General features: G+C 30.3%; 3 protein-coding genes across 3 annotated transcripts; 1 reads left to right on the top strand and 2 right to left on the bottom strand.

Annotated features, from left to right (window-relative positions):
- Positions 1-75: 75 nt before the first annotated feature.
- Phum_PHUM430810 (uncharacterized protein) lies at positions 76-574 on the bottom strand (the record flags this gene model as incomplete). Its single annotated transcript, XM_002429331.1, has 2 exons — positions 76-392; positions 487-574. The coding sequence occupies 2 exons, from the start codon at positions 572-574 to the stop codon at positions 76-78; spliced, it is 405 nt and encodes a 134-aa protein (XP_002429376.1).
- Positions 575-1,515: 941 nt separating this feature from the next.
- Positions 1,516-6,751, top strand: Phum_PHUM430800 (rab6 GTPase activating protein, gapcena, putative; the record flags this gene model as incomplete). Its single annotated transcript, XM_002429330.1, has 13 exons — positions 1,516-1,686; positions 1,783-1,936; positions 2,137-2,326; positions 2,441-2,624; positions 3,203-3,543; positions 3,660-4,078; positions 4,161-4,402; positions 4,474-4,662; positions 4,771-5,082; positions 5,171-5,345; positions 5,691-5,941; positions 6,041-6,403; positions 6,548-6,751. The coding sequence occupies 13 exons, from the start codon at positions 1,516-1,518 to the stop codon at positions 6,749-6,751; spliced, it is 3,195 nt and encodes a 1,064-aa protein (XP_002429375.1).
- A 429-nt stretch (positions 6,752-7,180) lies between these two features.
- Positions 7,181-18,388, bottom strand: Phum_PHUM430790 (collagen alpha-1 precursor, putative; the record flags this gene model as incomplete). The annotated part of the gene is made up of 32 exons (XM_002429329.1): positions 7,181-7,204; positions 9,208-9,336; positions 9,422-9,637; positions 9,722-9,906; positions 9,983-10,239; positions 10,310-10,560; positions 10,633-10,848; positions 10,930-11,091; positions 11,176-11,336; positions 11,416-11,524; positions 11,601-11,761; positions 11,846-12,062; positions 12,144-12,305; positions 12,382-12,543; positions 12,627-12,778; positions 12,842-13,148; positions 13,232-13,276; positions 13,355-13,516; positions 13,867-14,054; positions 14,146-14,263; positions 14,333-14,530; positions 14,646-14,770; positions 14,831-14,966; positions 15,035-15,145; positions 15,217-15,291; positions 15,370-15,591; positions 15,655-15,884; positions 15,966-16,095; positions 16,158-16,320; positions 16,395-16,554; positions 17,000-17,218; positions 18,358-18,388. 32 exons carry the CDS (start codon positions 18,386-18,388, stop codon positions 7,181-7,183), a joined length of 5,184 nt encoding a protein of 1,727 aa, XP_002429374.1.
- Positions 18,389-21,791: the final 3,403 nt, after the last annotated feature.

The following is a 21,791-nucleotide window of genomic DNA, read 5'->3' as shown; positions in this document are numbered from 1 at the left end:
TTTTTTTCTTTTTTTGTAAACTCTTGCCTGCGCTTAATTATTACTATTTGGCATTTATTTATAATTAACTATTCATTATTTAGCATTTTCTAAAACATTATTTACAGTTTGATTTGCAATATTTTCCATTAAAACATTTGTACTAGTATCTGGGGTAATAGTTTTATTTACCAAGTCATTAACCTCATTACTGATATCTGAAGATATTTCTGCTGTACACATTTCTTTATTACTATCAATTTGAGAATTTGTTTTGGTTTTAAGAAATATTCGAGAGAGTTCTAATGTTTTAGAGCTCATACATTTGTATCTTAACATTTTAGGAGGTACTACTGTGAAAACTGAATCTACCGGTTCTGGAGATGGATCTTCTTCAAAAAATAATTTAGTTCCTAAAACATCCCTCCAAACTCCTAAAAAATTAATAAAAAATTAATGTTAAAAAATTTTACATTTGAATAAATTTCAGTGTAATCAATTTTTTACCTTTAAAGGTTGTTTCCCCTAACTGAACAATCGGCGTATCGGATTCTAAACCTATAATTTTGAATTTGACATCGGGTTGTAAAAACATTTCTTTGTCAACGGCACCCTCCTCAAAGTTAGCATAAACGATAACTTCTTCTTCTTCTTCTTCATCATTTTTTTCATCTTCATTTTCGTTATGGATATTTTCCATAAACAATATCAAATAAAAGTTATCACTAAGTTCAAACCATTTTGTAAATAAGATTAAATATTTATTTTATTATCACAAACTCCATATTTATTGTGTTGGGTAAAAATGTCGCCAAAAGTAAATCTGAAACACTGCTACGTTTTAAGAATATTCAACTAAATTCAGTTTTTTTTTTTTTTATCGTATTTATTCTTAATTGTGGTATTTTTAAGCTGTTTAATGTCACACCAAAAAATGATTAGATACGTAATTATGTCGGGGTAAGCAACAAGATTTTTACTTAAAGTAATAATTAAAAACAATATACTTTTTGACATTTCGGTGTCATTTGCTTTTTTAAAATTTGTTTTTAATAATTTATTAGTTTCAATTTTAATTTTTATACATTCGTAAATTGACTAGAAATGTTTGTTATATTTTAAATATCGAATAAGTTTTCTCTTGGATTAGGTTTTTAATTCAGACAAGCAAAATTTTTAGTTAATATTTTGCTGATTATTTTGATAGCGTTGAAATAATCAAGTCAAACTTCTCGGTTTACGACTTGTTATCTCGCTTAAATTAAAATGAAATTTTAATTGATTTTTTTTTAAAAAAAAAAAAAAAAAAAAAAAAGCCCATAATAATTTTATTTTATTGTAATGCTTTAAATTTTAATTGTATTTTATTTGAAATAATATGAGAGAAATCATGTACATGTGAAATTAATGTTTTCAACAATGTGAAGTAATTATTCACTAATAAATTAATTTGTTCCTTGTCATGTATTGAATTATAGAACATTTGCTAGCATCTTAAATTTTAGTTGTATTTTTAAAAAACAATTTTAGTTAGTTATGGAGGACAGCATAAGTATTAAGTCCAATGAATCAGTTACAACCAGTGATGAATATGAATTTGTAGCCAAAACAGGAATTATAAATAGTAACAATACTTCTAAAGGAGAGCAACCTCTACTTGACATAGCGAATAATGGTGATTTAAATGATTTATGTATGCAACTAAAGGTATCAATCACACTTTCGAAAAGTCTTTATCTGTCAAAAATTATAATTTAATCTAAAATAATTAATAATTTTATTTAATTTTTCATTTTGTAATAGGAAGTACTAAGTGATGAAGATAAAATGGAATCAGTAAATACATCTAATTCAGAATCTGTTACTGAATTATCTAAAACATCAACTGATAAGGATTTCACCGAATGTTGTAGTGAAAAAAATGATGACAAAAAATCCGAATATGATGATGATATTGGTAAGTACTAAAATCAAGCAGTTTCACTTGTTAATTTTATATTTAAAAAAAAAAAAAAAAAAATTTGTACTAAATAAATACTAAAAAACAGAAAGTAATTGATTTCATATTTTTTAAATGCAAAATTTGATTCGAGCGTGTGAATATTTTTCATAAAATTTTGTGTGCGGAAATATTAAAAAAAAGATTTTTTCATTTAGATGTGTTTGAGGATATACAACAAGAGTGCACAATTTTTAATGGGGTCACATATCTTGGTTCGGCTGCTATCAATGCTCCCAAAAGTGAAATTGAAATTCAGAGAAATATGACTATATTAAATGAACAATCCTCAGAAGAAGCAATAAGAGTGTCAGTTTCGGTACCAAGTTCATCTGAAGGAGTTGTCGTGTAAGATTATCATAAAAATTAAATATTAATTTGCAAAAATTTTTTTTTGTTTATCTTTACGTAGTAAGTGAGGAGTTAAAAAAAAAAAAAAAAAAAAAAAAAAATTAATTATAGGTTGTACGATGCTGATACTCAACAAGTGATGGCACGCTATGAAATTTACCAAATACTTTTTTACGCGAGAGGCCCTGCTGACACATCTGAAGCATCCTGTTTTGCATTTACTTGGTCTCATGGAGACAATCAAGAAAACGCCATTTTCCAGTGCCATGTTTTCAGATGTGACATTCTTGAAGCCGTAAGTTTTTTTTTTTTTTTTTTTTAAATCGTGAATCATTGTTTTTAACAAATTTTTGTTATTGTATTTCTTATAAAAGTTTCTTTTAAAAATGAAGGATGATAATAATAATAATAATAAAAAAATAGGGTATAAAGTCTGAAATTGAAAATGTGATTGTACTTCTTTGAATAATATTTTTTTTTTTTTTCTTTTTTGTTTTTAAAGTGAGTGTTATACCTTTTTTTTTTTTTTTTTATATATTTAATGTTAAAAAGAACAAAGGTTTATAATTTGAAAACAATTTTCAATCAAAACAAAAATTTCCAATTGTGTATATATAAAAGTAAATGAGTCATTTCTTACCAAAAATACATGAAAAGAGATAAAATACGACGTAAACAAAATTCTAGAGTTTTTTTTTTTTTTTTTGGGGGTAAACAATTCTATTTGTATTTTTAATCACATAAAATTTTATAATGTGACCAATATATATATATATTTTTATTAAAAATGTTTTTATTATTCACGTGGTGATGTTTTTTTTTTTTTTAAATACTGGTATATAGACAAAAATTTTTTCTTATTTTTCTCATTAGGTCGGACAAGTTTCATCCTGTTTTGCAAAAGCCTTTCAAAAAATTCCATCTTCAATGACGTCGAGCATAATGCAATCAGATGGGAAAAATATGCAAGTTTTTGTGTTTGAGGTAACGATGGAAATCAAAGAGGAAGATGGCAGAGGTGGATACAGCACAGTTCCAAAAGATAGAAATTGTTTTAAATTAAGAGTTAATTTAGAAAAAATGTTATGTTTGACCGTTCGACAAGTTTCCAGCAACGACAAACTTTTAGAAATCGAAAGATGTTTTGGAGTTTTAGTGAGTCCGGGCCGAAATGTTAAACACAGCGATATGCAATTACTCGAAATGGCACGTTTGTTTTTTTTTTTTTTTTTTTTTTGGATTTTTCACGAATGATAAAATTAAACGTTTCGTTTTATTTTAATTATCGATTATATTTAATTGTTTTTTTAAAAAAACAGGTTTCGATGAGTTCTGGAGCTGGAGAGACTTTGGTGGTTTTAATATCCGGACAGTGGAATCCTTTGGAACCGGCTTTCAAACCTTTGAACGTTGAAACTCCTCGCGACAGTAAAATATTTATGACAGTTGCATTAGATCTCGTTATAAAAAGAATTCAACATCCGGTGCGTTTCTTAATCGAAACCCCCGTTAAAATTTGTCCTCAAAATGAAAGATTTTGGTACTTGAGTTCTCGCAAGTTGGTACAACAGTTTTACTTAAATTTAAGAGCAAGCGAATCGGGTGATTCTTACGAAGTTCTCAGTATTGAAACGTCCGGAGAATTGGATCGGAGCCGGCTAAGTTTAACTCTTAATCTTGCTAATTTTATTTTATCACCCAGTATAAACTCTGTTGAAGAAATCGTCACTCCCAGGGAAGATGAATCAGGTAAGAAAAAATTTTTATTTATTTTAAGCAGAAATATTTCAACTCTAATTTTAATCAATTATTTATTAATAATTTATTTAAGATAACGACGAACCGATGTTAAGCGGGACCGGTGACGTTTCCAAAGACTGTTCCATTATCGAACTTGAATCGTGGGGTGACGTTTTGCCGAGGTGGAAAAGAGGAGAAGAAAGACCTCGACAATTGACTGCTCTCGTTCAAAATGGAATACCTGAAGCGTTGAGGTGTGAAATTTGGCAACGGTTGGCCGGGTGTGAAAACGATAGAGTGATGATGGATACATTTAGAATATTAATCACCAAAGTATATAAAATTTCATAAAATAAATTATTTAAAAAATTTTTTTAAATTTAATTTAATTTAATGAATTTCAGGATTGCAATTGCGAAAACGTAATTCAACGTGATATTAATCGTACATTCCCGGCTCACGATTTTTTCAAAGAAGCAGGAGGACTCGGTCAGGACTCGTTATACAGGATCTCAAAAGCCTATGCCGTTTACGATACAGAAGTTGGTTATTGTCAAGGTTTAAGTTTTTTAGCGGCGACGTTACTTTTACACGTAACACATATTTATTATTTATTAAAATTCGTCTCCTATTTTTTTTTTTTTAATAAGAAAAACGTTGTCGAACTAACGTTGACTTATATTAATTTTTTTTTTTTTTAGATGCCTGAAGAACAAGCATTTTGCGTTTTGATCAAATTAATGTATCAATATCGCCTTAGATATTTATATAAAGATGGTTTCGATTGTCTACACATGAAATTGTATCAACTGAGCCGTCTCGTTGAAGAACAATTACCCCAATTATCTACTCATTTGACAAAGAACAAAGTTGAATTTCACATGTTTGCATCTCAGTGGTTTTTAACCGTTTTCACGGCGAGATTTCCCCTTTTCCTCGTTTTTCACATATTGGACGTATTTTTACTTCAGGGAGAGGAAGCACTTTTTCAAGTGGCTCTTGCTCTTTTGACGGTCGGTTGTAAAAATCAATTATTATTATGCGTACAAGTAAACATAATTTAAGACATTGTTTTTTTTTTTTTTTTTTTTTAATTTTCAGATGTTTAGAAAAGACTTGCAACAGTTGGATTTTGAAAGCATATTAAAATATTTCAGAGTGACTTTGCCGAAAAAATGCAGATCGAAAGAAGTCGCTCAAGCCGTCATGAAATTAGCATGTAGTTTAAAAGTGAAAAAATTAAAGAAGTACGAAAACGAATACACGGCATTAAAAGGTATTCATTCGAAAAAAAAAAAAAATACAAAATTTAAATCAAACATTTTAAATAATTTCACTTATTTCGTTTTGGCAAAATGATACTTTTTGAAACCTTTCTTAAAAACATAAATAATATTTATAAATAATTGTAAATTTTTTTTTATTTATCGATCGATATTCTTTAAATTAAAAAAAAAATTATATATATATATATGTATTACCAAATAAAAATATTCATAATTTAGTCATGGATAAATATTATTATATTTTAATTTTGTATATAATTAAATAAAGTTCCTGGAAAAAGTAAATAAAAAAAAAAATAAATAAATAAAGTGTTTTATTTATTATATAACTTCAGAGGCACAAGATAAAGCCGAAAATTATACAAACGAAATGGAAAGTCTTAAAGCGGCCTTAGAACGATCGGAAGAAGAAAAAAAAAGGTTGGAAGAAGAACTTGTACAAATAAAAAATATGTTAAAACGTGAAGTTGACAGAGCAGAATCGGATGCTCGAAGAAACAGTTCGATAATAGCAGATTATAAACAAATATGTGCTAGATTAGACAAAGAAAGTAATAATATAAAAGGAAAATTACGAGATTTAAGAGTGAGTGAATGTTTTCAATAAAAAAAAAAAAAAATTTTTCTTAGAAGTTGTTATTTCATTATTAATTTTTTTTTTTTTTTTTTTTTTTTTTTTTTCCAGAACGAAATGTCTAAATGTGAAAATTGTAAATCGGGAATTAAAGAAATAGAAATTTTAGAAGAGAAAAAAAATAAAGAAAATTTGGAAAATTTATTAAAAGAAAAAGATCCTCAATTGAATCGAGCATTGGAAAGGATTCGCGAATTGGAATTGGAATTGGCACAAACGAAATTGGAAAGAGTCGAAGCGGAATGTTGGAAACAAGAACTTACTCATCAACTCCATGCGACACTTGCGGAATTGCAAACGGCCAAAACATCATGGATACACAAAACAATATCGTCCATAAAAGAAGTTACGAACAATAAAAAAGAAAATGAACTTTTAATTAATCAAATATCGGACGTACCATCATCAGGAGACGTGAGTTTTATCAAAATGATTTGATAATCCGATTGTTATCATTATTTCTCTCTTCCCCTTCCCCCCCCCTCTCTCTCTCTCTCTCTCTCTCGTCGACTCGATTATCTAATTCGTTTTTATTATTATTATTATTATTATTTTCAGAGCGGAGAATTGATAAAAAGAGTTTTTGCATCAAGGAGATCAATGAAAGAAAAAGAACTCTTGGGAAATAAAGAAAAAGAATCCAATACGAACAACGATGTTTCTTTAACGACGACGACGACAACAACAACAACAACAACCGGACGTAAAATTTCATTGTCATCTCCAGAATTCCAGGACACGGTAAACAATTCAAACGTTTGAAATTTATGGAAAATTTACAGGGAGCGATGAATTATCTATCGCATCGTCCATGCACACAAACCATTTTTTTTTTTTTCATTTATTTTTTATTATTATTATTATTATTATTATTTTTTTTTTATTTTTATAAGGCACACAACATTCTTATTTTAAAAATTATTATTTATTTAAAAAAAAAAAAAAAAAAAAAACTTATTGAAGAGCTTCGATCGAAAAAACAAAACAAAACAAAGAAAATCGTACTACTCGTGTTTATTATATATACGTGTATAATGTGAAAATACTCTTTCGATTAGTTTTTAATTTTAAGAGCAAATTATTATTATTATTATTATTACCATTATTATTATTATTACCGTTATTATTATTATTGTTTATCGTTTTACTCATTCCTTTTCATCATTTACTTTAAGGTTTTTTCTTTTTTTGTCACGTATGCATGTCTACTAGTCTCTTTGAAAAAATAAATTTAAAGAGCAAAAATTTATGACGTCATAGGTCGTCATCATCGTCATCGTTGTAATCCCACGTCACGAATCCCGATGATGATTTTTTTCAATCTCGATCACAATTTGATTAAACAGTATTAAAATTATTATTTTTTTTATTTATTAAAAATTGTGTTTAGTAATAATAATAATAATAATGGTAATACTTTTAATAATAGTACGACTTGTGTGTAAACGGTCTCTCTTTCTCTCTCTCGTTTTCTCTCTCTCTCTCTCTCTCTCATTTTCTTTTGTAAGTTACGTTACGAATCGGATTTATTTATTTATTAGAAATAGGAGGGGGGGGGGAGGAAATTCGCCTAAGTTTGCTTAATTTTGTTAGTGTTATTATTATTATTATTTAATTGTCATTAAGCATTACGAGGTGTTTCCGGTCACTATAAGTTTATTATCATTATCATTTTTTGTTTTTTTTTTTTTTTTCAAATAAGAAATAAAATGTGTGTTAGAGTATTATTATTATTATTATTATTATTGTCATCGGTGATAAGTAGATTTATTGATAGGATAAGGTAGTGATTAGGTTTGTTTGTTGTTTTGTTTTTTTTTTTTTTTAATTTTGATAAGAATTCATTTATATCATTATCATTATCATTATTAGTATTATTATTATTAGTATTATTATTATTATTATTATTATTATAACGCAAAATGTTTTTTTATTAAATTTTTTTGTTATGTTAAAGACAAAGGAAAAAGAAAATTATTATTATTTTTTTTTCTAACGAAAGGCCTTATAATTATAATTATTATTATTATTATAAATATTACTACGACTACTACGACTACTACTACTGCTACTACTACTACTACTGTTATTATTATTATTATTATTATTAGTATTACTATAACTATCACTATTACTATTATTAAAACAAAACAAAAAAAAGAACTTAATGAGTAAAAAAATTTATATGGACTGATTTGTTTGTCGAAAAAAAAAGAAGAAAAAGAAATAACAATAATAATAATAATAATAACAATAATAATAATAATAATAATAATAATAATAATAATAATAATAATAATAATAATAATAATAATAATAATAATAATAATAATAATAATGATAATAGTGATAATAGTGATAAATGAAAAAAAGTTTTTTTTTTTTTTGCTTTTTCTTTCTTTCTTATTAAATTTAATTTAGCGAAATGAACAAATAAATTTAAATTTATATATATACCTTAAGAAATAATTTTTTTTTTTTTTTTTTAATCTTTTGATTGTAAAAAATTTTTGGAAAAAGGTTTTTCCCGATTATTTAAACAAAAAAAGAAAAAAAAAATACGAAACGAACAAAAAGTTTTTTTTTTGTAATAAAATTTCCACAACTGATGCAAAAAATAATAATAATAATAATAAATAATCAAATTCGATAATAAATTTTTTATTATTTTCATTTTTTCTTATTTTTTTTGTTTTCTCGGATTACACATATATATACAAATGTATATACGTATGTAAGACAAATTATCATTATTATTATTATTATTATTTATATTTAAAAAGAAAAAATATATATATATATATATATATATATAAAATGTAAACTTATTCTACTATTATTATTATTTATTATTTTATTTTCACAAAATTTAAACTAAAAAAAAACTAAAAACAAAAAAAAATATGGAGGAAAACATAACTTATTATTATTATTATTTTATATATATATATTTAATAAAACTTATTTTAATAAATTTATTATTAATTTGATTAAAATAATAATAATTTTTAACTAACGAAAACAAACAAAAAGAAAAAATTTTGACGCGTTTTTTTTATTTATTATTGTTAATTATTTAAATTTAAATTTCTTATTGTTATTACTATTATTATTATTACTATTAGTTTTATTACTTAATCTAAAATGTATTTAATTAATAATAATAATAATAATAATAATTATTATTATTATTATTATTATTATTATTTGAAACAAACGGGACCCACGTGAAAACCGAATGCTTGATTTGGTAGACCGTAATCGACCGGATAAAAATCAATTATCGGAAGTTGTTCTAAATTTTTAGTTTTTATTTGGAAAATTGTTTCCGTTTTACTTTTTCTCGTCTGCAAAAAAAAATAAATAATGAGTGAGTGAATGAATGAATGAAAAAGGGTTCGTGGAAAATTTTTTTTTTTTTAGGTACGATACCTTGCAACCGTCTGCTAATATTATAGGTTTTATTTCGTTGTAACCAAATTCGACTTCGTTTTCTCCTAATAGTCGTATTGAAAAGTTGTAATTGTCACCTTTTTGATTGTGCCAGGCTGCTGCATTTATACACGTGTATGTGAAATTCTGATAAGCTTCTTGACTTAATAATCTTAGAAAAGTCATTTGTACGACTCCGATCGTTTCGTAAGTTATCTGGAAAATATTTTATTGGGAAAATTATTATTAGTGTATGACGAGGGTGTTGTAGTGCTTTATGTTGTAGGTTTGATTTATTACCCTAAATCCTCCTCTCAGGTTCGAATACCAATCCGTTTTTTCACCTTCTTTTCTCCAAGGAATGTTTGGCATTTGACGAGAATGTATGTCTGGAAAAACGCAAGTTTCACCTTGGCCCGTTATGTTACAAAAAACATAAACTGCATCATCTGTCATTCCTAAATTAGGGTCTATCCAATACCAATCTGTAAAATTTGAAGGGTTGGAAAATTTCGTTGTTAAACTTCTGGTTTATGTTTGTTATTAAGTTTTGGTTTTTACCGTCTTTAAAATGAGGATGGCCGTAAAATAAATCTTTGCAGGTTCGAACAGGATTGTCGCGAGTTCCCAAAGGTTTTCTTATCCTTTCTAAATCTTGTCTCATCGTGTAAATGGAGCTGTACATGTCTAAAAATTTTCCATTGTCTTCGTTGTTTTGTTTTGATTTTTTATTCGTGTTTGTACCGGGTTTGGATGTTGAGGTGGCCGTTGCTCTTTCTTCTTCTTTTATTAGTTCTTCGAGTTCTAATAATTCAGTTCTAAAAACAAACAAAATGTTTGTGTACTGGGGAAAAGTGTTTATTGAAAATTATTAACCGTGATATTTACTCTATGTCTCTCCTCCTTCGAGAATCTGCTTTAAAATGACTTTCTGTTTCGGTACCCGTTTGAAAAAGTAATTCTGGAGGTAGTAATGGAAATTCACCCGGTGGACCTGGAGGACCTGGTAATCCTGGTTTTCCTGGTTCTCCTTTCATTCCTGCAACTCCTTGTGAACCTTTAGCTCCCGGCGGTCCTTCAACTCCTGGCATTCCAGGTGGACCGTCGTTACCCTTGGGACCCGGCGGACCTGGCGGTCCCTAAAGTATATATTTAAAATATTTGAGTTTTATAATATTTTTTTATATGTATGAATTTTAAGTCATACGTACGATTTCTCCTTTCTTTCCTTCTACTCCTTGCATTCCTAATAGTCCTCTCTCACCTTTTTCCCCCATGTCACCTTTAATGCCAGGCAATCCCATTTCACCGCGATGACCTTTAGAACCTCTTCTACCTCTATCCCCTTTCATACCCTTTAATCCTCTTTCACCATTTTTACCGGGTGGACCTTCTGCACCCGTTTTTCCTGGAGGTCCTACGTCTCCCTTAAACATTAGTTAAAATTTTTTTTTTTTTTTTGCAATAAAAGGTGTTGATATAAATTTATAAAATGAAAAAAAACGTACAGCATTTCCTGGAGAGCCTACAGGCCCAGGAGGTCCTCGTAGGCCTGGCAAACCTTGCGGTCCTATTAATCCTTGCGGTCCCATCGGTCCAACGGGTCCTCCATCTCCTTTTTCTCCTGGGGGTCCTGGACTTCCTTGAATACCGGCTGGCCCTTCAGGACCCTATTTATAAATTTTAACATCTTTTTTAAAAAGGAACTTATTGAAAATAAGATTTGGACAGTTGAGTGTGGTTTCTTTACTTACAACTTTACCAGGAGGTCCTGGTTCTCCAGGTTTGCCTGGTAATCCTGCTTCTCCCGGAGGACCTGTATCTCCTGGTTTACCTTCACTACCATCCAGTCCTGCCTCCCCTTTTGGTCCAGGAATTCCAGGTTCTCCCGCTGGTCCGGGAAATCCAGGAGGACCTACACATAATTAATTAAAAGTTAGATTTTTATTTTGTAATAAGAAAATTTTAAGTATCAGCAAATTTCGTAGCTTTACCTGGATTTCCTTTAGCTCCTTCTACTCCTGCAGGTCCTCTTGGTCCTGGAGATCCTTGCGGTCCGGATTTTCCTTCTTCTCCTTTTGGCCCGGGAGGTCCAACTTCACCCTTTATTCAAGTAAAAATATAACTATCTCTTTTTAGCATTTAAAACAATAATATTAATTTTTAAGTTTCTTCTCACATGTTTTCCATCCAATCCAGGTGGGCCTGGGAGACCTGGGTTTCCGGGTTCACCTTTTGGTCCTTGTAATCCTTCCGGACCGGGTGGCCCAGTAGGACCTTCTCCTCCTTTTGTTCCTCTAGGACCCTGTTCTCCGGGTAATCCAGCAGGTCCCAAAGGTCCTGGAATAATTTTTTTTTATTTATAATCCTTTGTCTATGTTGACTGTTAATTAAATTAATTTTTTTAAAAACTCTTAAACTTACCTTTCGCTCCTACATCTCCTATTTCACCTTTTACACCCGGTGGACCTGGTAATCCTTGAGGGCCAGGAGCTCCTGGTGGACCAGAAACGCCTGGAGGACCATCTTCTCCTTTTGCACCCTGTCTTCCCATTTCTCCAGGAGGTCCTTTTTCTCCCGGTAAACCCAATGCTCCTGGTTCACCTCTAATACCTTGTGTTCCTTGAGATCCTGGAGGACCCTGTGATAACGAAAAAAAATTTATTATACGTGTAAAATTAAAAATTTATTTATTTTTTAAAATTTTATTTTTTACACGTACCATTTCTCCTTTTGCACCTTTAAATCCTTTTTCTCCTGGTGCTCCTACATCACCTTTATCACCATCCTCACCAGGAGGTCCAATTGGACCTGGTGGACCAGGTAATCCTCTTAAGCCAGGCAGTCCGTCTCTTCCCGTAGCTCCTGCAATACCTGGTTCTCCCTTTCATAAAAAAACAACTTTGTAGCGTAATTTTAAAGTAAAAAAAAAAAAGAAAAGAATATTGTATAATCATTACCCTGTCTCCTTTAGTTCCAGGTGCTCCGTGTGATCCTGGAGAGCCTTGTCGGCCTTCTGGCCCTGGTGGACCGTCTTTACCTGGTTCTCCTTGTTGACCTTTGTCTCCTGTAGGGCCCATAGGTCCCGCAGGTCCCATTTCACCTTTCAGTCCTGACGTTCCCTTAAAAAAAAATTTTTTATTCATTTTTTCAATTATAATTAAAAATTTAAATTTTACTTTGTGTAGAATTAATTAACACTTACTGGAAGACCTGGATGTCCTCTTTCTCCTGGAAAACCAGGTGCACCAGGTGGTCCCGGAGGACCTGGTTTTCCAACAGGTCCGGCCGGTCCAGTTGGTCCCTCTTTACCCATTTCACCAGGATCTCCAGGTTCTCCGGGCAATCCAGGATGTCCTAATATTTAAAAATCATTTAATAAATGCATGTAATTACCTAATCATAAAAGCAATAATTTACCTGGTGCTCCGGGCTCTCCTATCGGTCCAGGTTCTCCTGCGGGACCTGGAGAACCAACAACGCCTGGCGCTCCTGACGGCCCTTGCGGTCCTGGTTCACCTGGAGCTCCTCTTTCACCAGGGCCTCCAGGTGGACCGTCTTTTCCGTTGCTACCAGGAGCTCCTTGCGGACCAGGAAATCCTCTTGCTCCATCGGGTCCCTGTGGTCCTCTTTCACCCTGAGGACCAGGTGGTCCGGGCTGTCCTGTATCACCTTTAGGACCAGGTGTCCCTTCTGAACCTCGTCTTCCTCTAGCTCCTCGAAAACCCTTTTTACAGAATAATTTAATATAACTAAACCCTAAAAATTTTGTTTTATTACATTCTAAAACGATAAATTTTTCAAACTTACTCTCGGTCCCGTTTCTCCTCTTTCTCCAGGTTGTCCTTGATTTCCCTAAAAGCAAAAAAAAAATATATAAATTTACTCACAACAAATTTAAGGCAAAAAAAAAGAAAAGTTTTTCCAACTTACTCTGTCTCCTTTTTCTCCCGGCTGACCGATTCTACCTTCTGTACCTTTATCTCCTTTTTCTCCTGGTGCTCCTGGATAACCTGCAAAACCCGGGGATCCTATTTTTCCTTTTTCACCTTGAGGACCAGGGGGTCCAGTTTCACCTCTAGGACCTTCGAAACCCTTATTAAAAAAATAATTTTGAAATTAAATATAAAAAAAAAGAGGAAGTAACGAATTCTTATCAAAAAACCATAAAAAATAAATAAAACAATTATCCAATAAATTTTTATTCCAGGAATTTATCGTTTTAGTCACTCACCTACCCACTAAAAAAAAAAAAAATTAATTTTAGTAAAAGCTTTTTCCTGTTATGAATCTATTATTATTATCAAATCACTCGGAATTTTTTTATTTATTTTTACAATATATCATTCTGTCGTAGTCATTGTGTGTCTTAATTCATAAAAAACTAAAAGTCTTAATACTAAATTTAACAGTTTTTTTTTTTTAATTAAAGGTCGTGGACAAACCTTTGGTCCTTCAGGTCCTTCTAATCCAGTCGCACCGGCAGGACCTGGTACCCCACGATCTCCTTTCATTCCTAAATCTCCTTTTTCTCCATCTGGTCCTCTATCGCCTTTTTCTCCCTTTTCCCCGGAAGGCCCTCTTTTCCCTTCGTCTCCTTTAACTCCTCTCGTTCCGGGAAATCCGACCGGTCCTAATTTTCAATAAAGTTGAAAGAATGTCAGAGCGTTTAATTAAAATTTGTTTTTTTTTTATTTAATTTTATTAATGGTTGAGATTTTTACCTTGAGGTCCAACCGGTCCAGTATCACCTTTCGGACCGGAATTACCTTGACTTCCGGGATGTCCAGGAGCTCCTTCAGCTCCTGGAAGACCGGGTAAACCTGATTTTCCCGGTGAGCCCTAAAACGATTGATTTTTATTTTTTATAAAATTAATTAATAATTTTTTATTTGTTTAAAAAATACTTACCGGTAATCCGGGAGGACCTAATGGTCCTTGCGGGCCTGGTGGTCCTATAGCACCCGGAGGCCCCGGTTGGCCTGGATTTCCTGGTTGCCCGGGTGGTCCACTTGCTCCTTTTGCACCCGGTGGCCCTTCTCCTCCAGGAACACCTGGTGAACCTGGCAATCCAGGAAAACCTCTTGGACCTGGAAATCCTCTCGGACCCTAAAAAATATGCTACATTTTCTATAAATAGAAATTGATGATGTCCGCAAGATAAAAGAGAAGTTTTTGGTTCGGTTAAAGGAAGTAATTAACTGATATTCCTCAAATTACTTACAAGTTCTCCTGGTAAACCTGGCAATCCCGGTGGTCCATCATCTCCTTGCATTCCTTCATGTCCGGTCATTCCAGGTTGTCCGGGTGCACCAGATAATCCTCTTTCTCCTTTTTCTCCGGGCAAACCTTAAACACACCAATAGTTAAAAAAAAAAATATTTAAAAAAAAAAATATCTTTAACAAACCTGGTAATCCGGGAAGTCCTTGTTCTCCTTTTGTTCCTGGTGGACCTGTCATTCCTCTTTCACCATCTCTCCCAGGTCTTCCTCTTCTACCTTCTCTACCAGGTGGACCCATCATACCTCGCAAACCTCGCGGACCCTAAAAAACCAATTTTAAATATAAATAATTACCCCTAAAATTAATAATAATATTTTTTTAACACTCACCGGTTCTCCAACTTCGCCGGGTTCACCTTTTAAACCTTCAGGACCTGGAGGACCTTGAGGTCCCGGAACTCCTGTGATTCCCATTGGACCATCTACACCTCTCATTGCAACCTGCAAATATATTATATTTTATTTCAGTTTTAATTTTAAAAAAAAATTTTTTTTTTTTCGTTTCAGCTTACCATATGTTGTGAAAGCAAATGTCTCATATGTTCAGCTTGACTATCCGGTCCTTTGTCTGTACTGGACGAACTCAACTGCACAAAACAAAAAAATTTACGTGATTTCTTTCAGAAGTAACAAACCTCAACGAAAAAAAAAACAAAAAAACTTACGGGAATCATAAACACGTGCCCTGGGGGACCGGGTATACCAATATTTCCAACCATACCATCTCTTCCTCTTTCTCCTTTGGGTCCGGGAAGACCTGGCAAACCCGGTATTCCAGGATAACCTCTAGGACCAGGAGGACCTCTAACATAATGAGCTTCCACACCGACTTCAAAAGGTTGTTTTGAATTGTAGGTAAGAACGTTTTCACTTTCAAAAGGTTCCGTCTAAAATTATTTTTAAAAAAAATTATTTTTAAGAAAATTTTTTTTAAAAATTTTTTCACTTACGTTATTATCGTAAGATGGCTGCCTTGTAACGGATATTATATTGATATCCGGTACGACAAAACTTAAATTTTCTTTCGTTTGATTTTCATCTTCGTCATCATCGTTTCCCTCTTCGTAATCATCTTCATCGAAATCTTCATTAATTCGTATTAAATTTCCATCGAGTGATGTGTATTGACTTTCCAATGCTTGAAAATGTTTTTTTTTCTTTTTACCCTGTTGCTTACCATCTTTTTTACCATTATTATTATTATTATTATTATTATTTGTCGAATTTTGTTTATCATTATTATTATTATTATTTTTCGTACGAATGACTTCTGGTAAATTTAATTTCGGTTGAACGTATTTGAATGGTTGATCGCACGGTGGACAATATTCGGTACATATTTCATAAGCGGCATCGGGTGTTGATGAGATCATTAACGTTTGTAAGTCTCCCTAAATAAATAAAAAAAAAATTACAAACTCCTCCCCAAAAAAAGGAAAAATTTTTCAGGTACCTTAAAAAATCCTTCGTCTAATAATTGTTGTCCGATTAAAAATATTCCAGCGACGCTTATTTTAGAAAATGGTTCCCGATTTAAAACTTTTGTTATTTGTTTTTCACAATCCAATATGAGTGTCGCAGCATCTCCTTTAACGCTGAATCCCAATCTGTGCCATCTGAAACAAACACCGGAAGTAGTCATGAGTTATGTCTTCTCACTCTTTTCTTCACAATGTGATCCCCCACTTACTTTCCATCGTTTATTCCGACTCCAAAACTTATAACATTTTGAGTTTGTGGTTTTGTTTCTTCATCTTGTAAAAATAAAATAACATCTTTTCCCAATGAAACAGCTAATTGATCATCTCCTGTGTCACTATACACGGTAAATAGGGTTGATACGCTTGTATCTAAAAAAAATTTTCAAAACGTAGAAAAAAAACCTCCCCTTTTTACAAAACTTTTATTAAAATTTTTATATAAAAAAAGGAAAAAAAAGGAAAAAAGGTAAAATCTATTTTTATAAATTTATGTAAAATATCAATTTACGTAAATCCTGAATATTCAACGTCATAAAATAAATAAACTTAAATGGATAGAAAAAATAAAAGAAAAGTGATTTATGGTTAAAATTATAATGTTACAGAGCGTGTAAAATCCTTTTGACACTTTTTTTTTGAAGGGGGAGGGGAGGGTTGGAAGGGGGAGAAGGAAGGAAGAGGGAAATTGTCGCATTCAACGAATCCATATTTTGCGTGCGTGTGCGTGTGTGTACAAAAGGAAATGATGACATTTTTTTTTTTTTTATTCGAAGAAAAATGAATGAGAGAAAAGTTTAGTAATAATAATTAATACCTGGATCGGGTTTTACTACGAGTATTATTGAAAAATCCGTTGGAAAACCTTTCGGAAAAATTTGTATTGAATTAACCGTTAGTAAAGCTCTTTCGCTTAATCTGTAAGCTTTGTCTTCTGTATCGTTTCCAGGTCTAGACAGACAAAGACCTTCTATCTGAGAAACACCCAGAGGTTCTTCGTGTGCTTTTGTTTCGAAAAGGAGATCTACGACGCCATCTGAAACGATACAAATATAGATATTCAGGTACAAAAAAAAATCGTATTTGTTTACTATTCAAATAATGATGATGATAAAATTTATCAAAACGAAGCAAGACTGGAATGAAATAAATTTTATTTTATTAACCACGCCTTTGAAGGAAGGGGAGGGAAGGGGGGAAAATGGCGGAAAAGTAACAAAGTTAATTCTTTTATTTAATTTAAAAATAAATAATAATAATGATAATTTTTTATACTCCATTCATCAAAATCATTATTACTACGAATCGTCACGACTTTAAATTTTTTTTTTTTTTTATTGATAAACAAATAATTTGAATGGAATTAGATGTCGTCTCGACGATATCCCAAAAAAAAAAAAAAATTCGGTTAATTATTTTATAAATGATTAATTATAGAAATTTTTTTTTACAGAATCTACCACGTGGTTAAAAGAAAAAAGAAAAAAGATCACTGGCCGAATGTATAAAGTCAATGCCTAAATGCGAATAAAGATAGAGAGAGAGAGAGAATCAATAAGAAAAAAAAAAAAAAGGAAAAGGCCATTCATTGCTCATGAACTTGAATCTTTTCTCTCTCTCTCTCTCTCTCTTTTTGATGCCACGTTCACTAATGGTTACAAAACTACGAAAAATTAATATTATTATTATTATTAGTACGATTACGAGATTTTTCTTTTTTTTTCGATTGAATGAAAAACTAAAACTGATAAAAAAAAATTTTTAAGCGAAATGAAATGAATATTATTATTATTATTATCACTAATAATCACGGCTATTCGTTCTAATATTTAATATTTTGTTCCAGGTTTTCTACTCGCCGATCCCTAAGGAATAAATGCCTGAATATGAGTGATGCTGCATGCCTGATGAAGAATAGGTTCCATCTACGACATCACAACATTCTGGTAAGTCTCACCGACACCATCTTATTTATTATTATTATTATTTTTTGACAATGTGTAAAAAAAGGTAGGTTTGGATATTTAATTTATTATCATTGTTTACTCCATTATTTATGCATGGAATTTTTTTTTTGTTCTTTTCGGTTCTGGAAAGAAGAGAAAATTTTGCCGAAAAAAAAAAAAAATGGGCTAACGAATTTAAATGAAATCCGGCTGCGTCACATTTGAGCACGTTTTTTTTTCTTTTTATTTCGTTCTGCCATAGAAATTAGATTAGAAAAAATTAAAATTAAAAAATTTCGAAAGCGGGGAAAAGGTAGGGGAAGGGAGAGGGAGGAGAAAGAGAGACAGAGAGAAAGAGAAAGAGAGAGAGAGACGGACAATAATGAATGTTATTAATTAATGATTTTGACAAACTTACGTACAAAAAAAAAGAAGAAGGAAAATCGAACGCAAAAAAAAAACAAATTCTAAGGGAAAAAGAGGGGGGGGGGAGAGAGACAGAGAGAGAAATAAAAAAATTTTCCATGAATTTTCTTTTTTCTTAAATAAATGTTTTTGACAACCGTGCAAAAGTTTATAAATTTTTTTTTTTTTTTTTTTATCGAACAATAACCGGAAAATGTAGGAAACAATTTTTTTTTTTTTGTTTGTTTTACGAAATCAAAGTAAAAAAAAAAAAAAGGTTTGAGTTTGCGGCGCCTACGTGGAAATAATAATAATAAAAAAAAAGATTTCGATTTAAAAAAAAAAAAAATAATAATAATAATAGTAGAAAAGACTCGAAATTTCCAGAAAGAAAATTAATAATCGAAATGGCCCCAATAAGGTCGATGCTGACGAAAGCGATAAGGGCAACTTTTATGATTTCACAATTCATTAAATAAACTTACATTTGTGACCGCCCATGAATCCTCATGTATAAGTTGCACAACATCTTTAATTCGATCTTTTTTTTTATTTTTTTTTTATTTTCTGTAATTAATTATGTTCACGACGACGACAGCTTTGACACAACAACGACAACAACGACAGCCACAAAAGCCACGACAAAAAAAATTTAAAAATCATCTTTATCTTTAAAAATTGTAACAATTGCATTTGTTTTTTTCCCCCCCAATTCATTTTTACGATTGAATCATTTCAGAAAAAGGCAACGTACCTTAATTTAAGGTTTGTCGTGGTTTTAGAATTTGAAAATTGTATTTTAAAAGAAATAAAAGACGTTTGATATTAGGCCGTCGTACCTGAACTACAAAAAAAATTTTTTTTTTCTCGAGTGAGTGAGTGATTGACGGTATCGATACCAATTTCAGGGCTGCCAACTCATTAAAAAATAATAATAATAAGATAATGATGATGATTATTTAAAATAATTTTTTTTTTTAATTTTTCTTTCGTACGATATTATTAAATAATATTTATTAAAAAAAAAACGTTAATTCCGATATTTCTTCGGGAAAATTCAATATTATTTTACTTACTTCCGGTTTACGTGAATTTTTTTTTTGACGGTGGTATATGTTTAAATACACTTTTCCGCGTGGGAGGTAAGAAGGGAGAGAGAGAAAAGGGGGAGGGAAAGGAGGGAAAAAGAAAAGAAAAACGATGCAAAGCAAATTTAAATTCAAAGGTTAGTTGAACATTTTTTTTTGAATTTTCTTCATTTTTCTAAAAAAAAAAAACAACAATGTAATTTATTTTCACGTCAAAAAAGGAAAAAAGGAAAAAAATTTGTTTTAAATTTTTCGTAAAATGATTTTTATACAAAAAATTTTATTTACTTATTTATTTATTTAATAATAATTGAATAAATAAATAAATAATTAATTATTTGAGTTACGAATTTTTTTTCATAAATTTTCTTCTTTGATCGCGATTTAAAAAAATTTTTTTCCTTTTTAATAAATAATTTCAAATTACGTTGAAAATTATTATTAGTATTATTATTATTATCATTTTTCGTCAAACGAAAAATTAAAATTTTTTAAACGAAAACGAGAGTAAAAAAAAATGAAAATTTAAATTATAAAAATTTTTTTTAAAGAAAAAATTAATTTTTTTTTTTTTTTTACTAAAAGAAAATTCTAAAGACATGAAACCTTAACGAATTCGGTTTAGAAAAAGAATCGAAAATCGGTAGATAATATTGATAATCAAAATTTAAAACGAACCGAATTTTGAAAAGAGAGAGAGACAGAGAAAAACGACGTGAAAAAAGAAAATTAAAAAAAAAAATAATAATAATTTTTGTACCGCATTCGTTAAGAGTTTATTGTTAATAAATAATAATAATAATAAGTTTGTTTCTACTTTTTAAAAAAATGTAGAATTTTATTGAAATCGAATGAACAAACAGCAACAACAACCAAAAACAACCAAAAACTCTATGGAAAAAATTCGAAACAAACAAAAATATTTTTTAAAAAAATTTGAAAAAATACGGAGGGAGACATCCGAACAAAAAAAAAACCAGAACAAGGAAAAACAAAAACAACCTAAAAATTCATTTAAAAAAATCAAAACAAACAAAAAAACAAGGACAACAACAATCGTACCTGGTAAAGGCGTTTCGGACGTAGAAAATTGTACGAAGCACAGTATGATAACAGGTGCAAACATAATCCCTTTTGAAAATACTGATATCCGCCATTTTAATTTCCGGTTCATCTTGCCTACATCACAAATAATATAATGTAATTATTTTTTTCTTTTTTCCCCCCCTTTATTTATTATTATTATTATTAATTTTTTAATAACGTTTTTCGCGTCGCGAAAAAAATGACACTCTTACACAATTTTATTTCTTTTTTTTACCAAATAAAAAAAAAAAAAAAAAAAAAAAAACAACAACAATAACGATTTCAATCTCTAATCATCAATAATCGATCATTTTTTTATTTCCCTTTCCGTATATAGACTACGAACGAAAAAATCAACCAAGATCCGACGATACGACAACGACGACGACGAATCTCATTTTAAAATAATAATAATAATAATAATAACAACTATTATTATTATTATTAGGGATCATGTGGCAAATCCCATGCCCGTCCCCACCGCGACTGATAATGAATGATGATGATGATGATGATCACTGTGAATGATGATTTTAAATTAATAAAAAAATCATTTTCATTTCTACTATCATCATTATCATTATCATTATTATTATTTATGTGTATTATTAATTACCACATTTTAATTTGTGCCATATTTATGTAAAAAAAAAAAAAAAGTCCGAAAATTTTTAATAAGGGTATCAAAAATTTGATAGACTGTCTGTCAATTTATTTGATAGACGTATAAGAATGCTGTTGTTGCTGTTGTTGTTGTTTGTCGTTGTTGGTAAGAGTTTAGGTATATTTTACGGTTCGTTTGTTTTTTAGACATTTTACGACGTAATTCATTCGAATGCGGGTTGTGGGGGGGGAGGAAATCGTCGAATTTTTAATTCATTTTTTCGTTTGTTGTCTGTTTTCGATATGAGTGGTGTTTGTCGTTTGTCTATTTTTCGACGGCAAATATTTTTAATTTAAACTCGGAAAGATTAATTTAAACAAACGATTAGTTCAAATCGTATTTTACGATTTGGTATTAAAAGATTTTTTTTTATTATTATTATTATTAAGTTATTCGTCGTCGACGTCGACGACAACGACG

Source organism: Pediculus humanus, genomic scaffold (genome assembly GCF_000006295.1).
Source record: "Pediculus humanus corporis 1103172108197 genomic scaffold, whole genome shotgun sequence".
NCBI classification, from domain to species: Eukaryota; Metazoa; Arthropoda; class Insecta; order Psocodea; family Pediculidae; genus Pediculus; species Pediculus humanus.
This window is presented reverse-complemented; position numbering and strand designations above follow the sequence as displayed.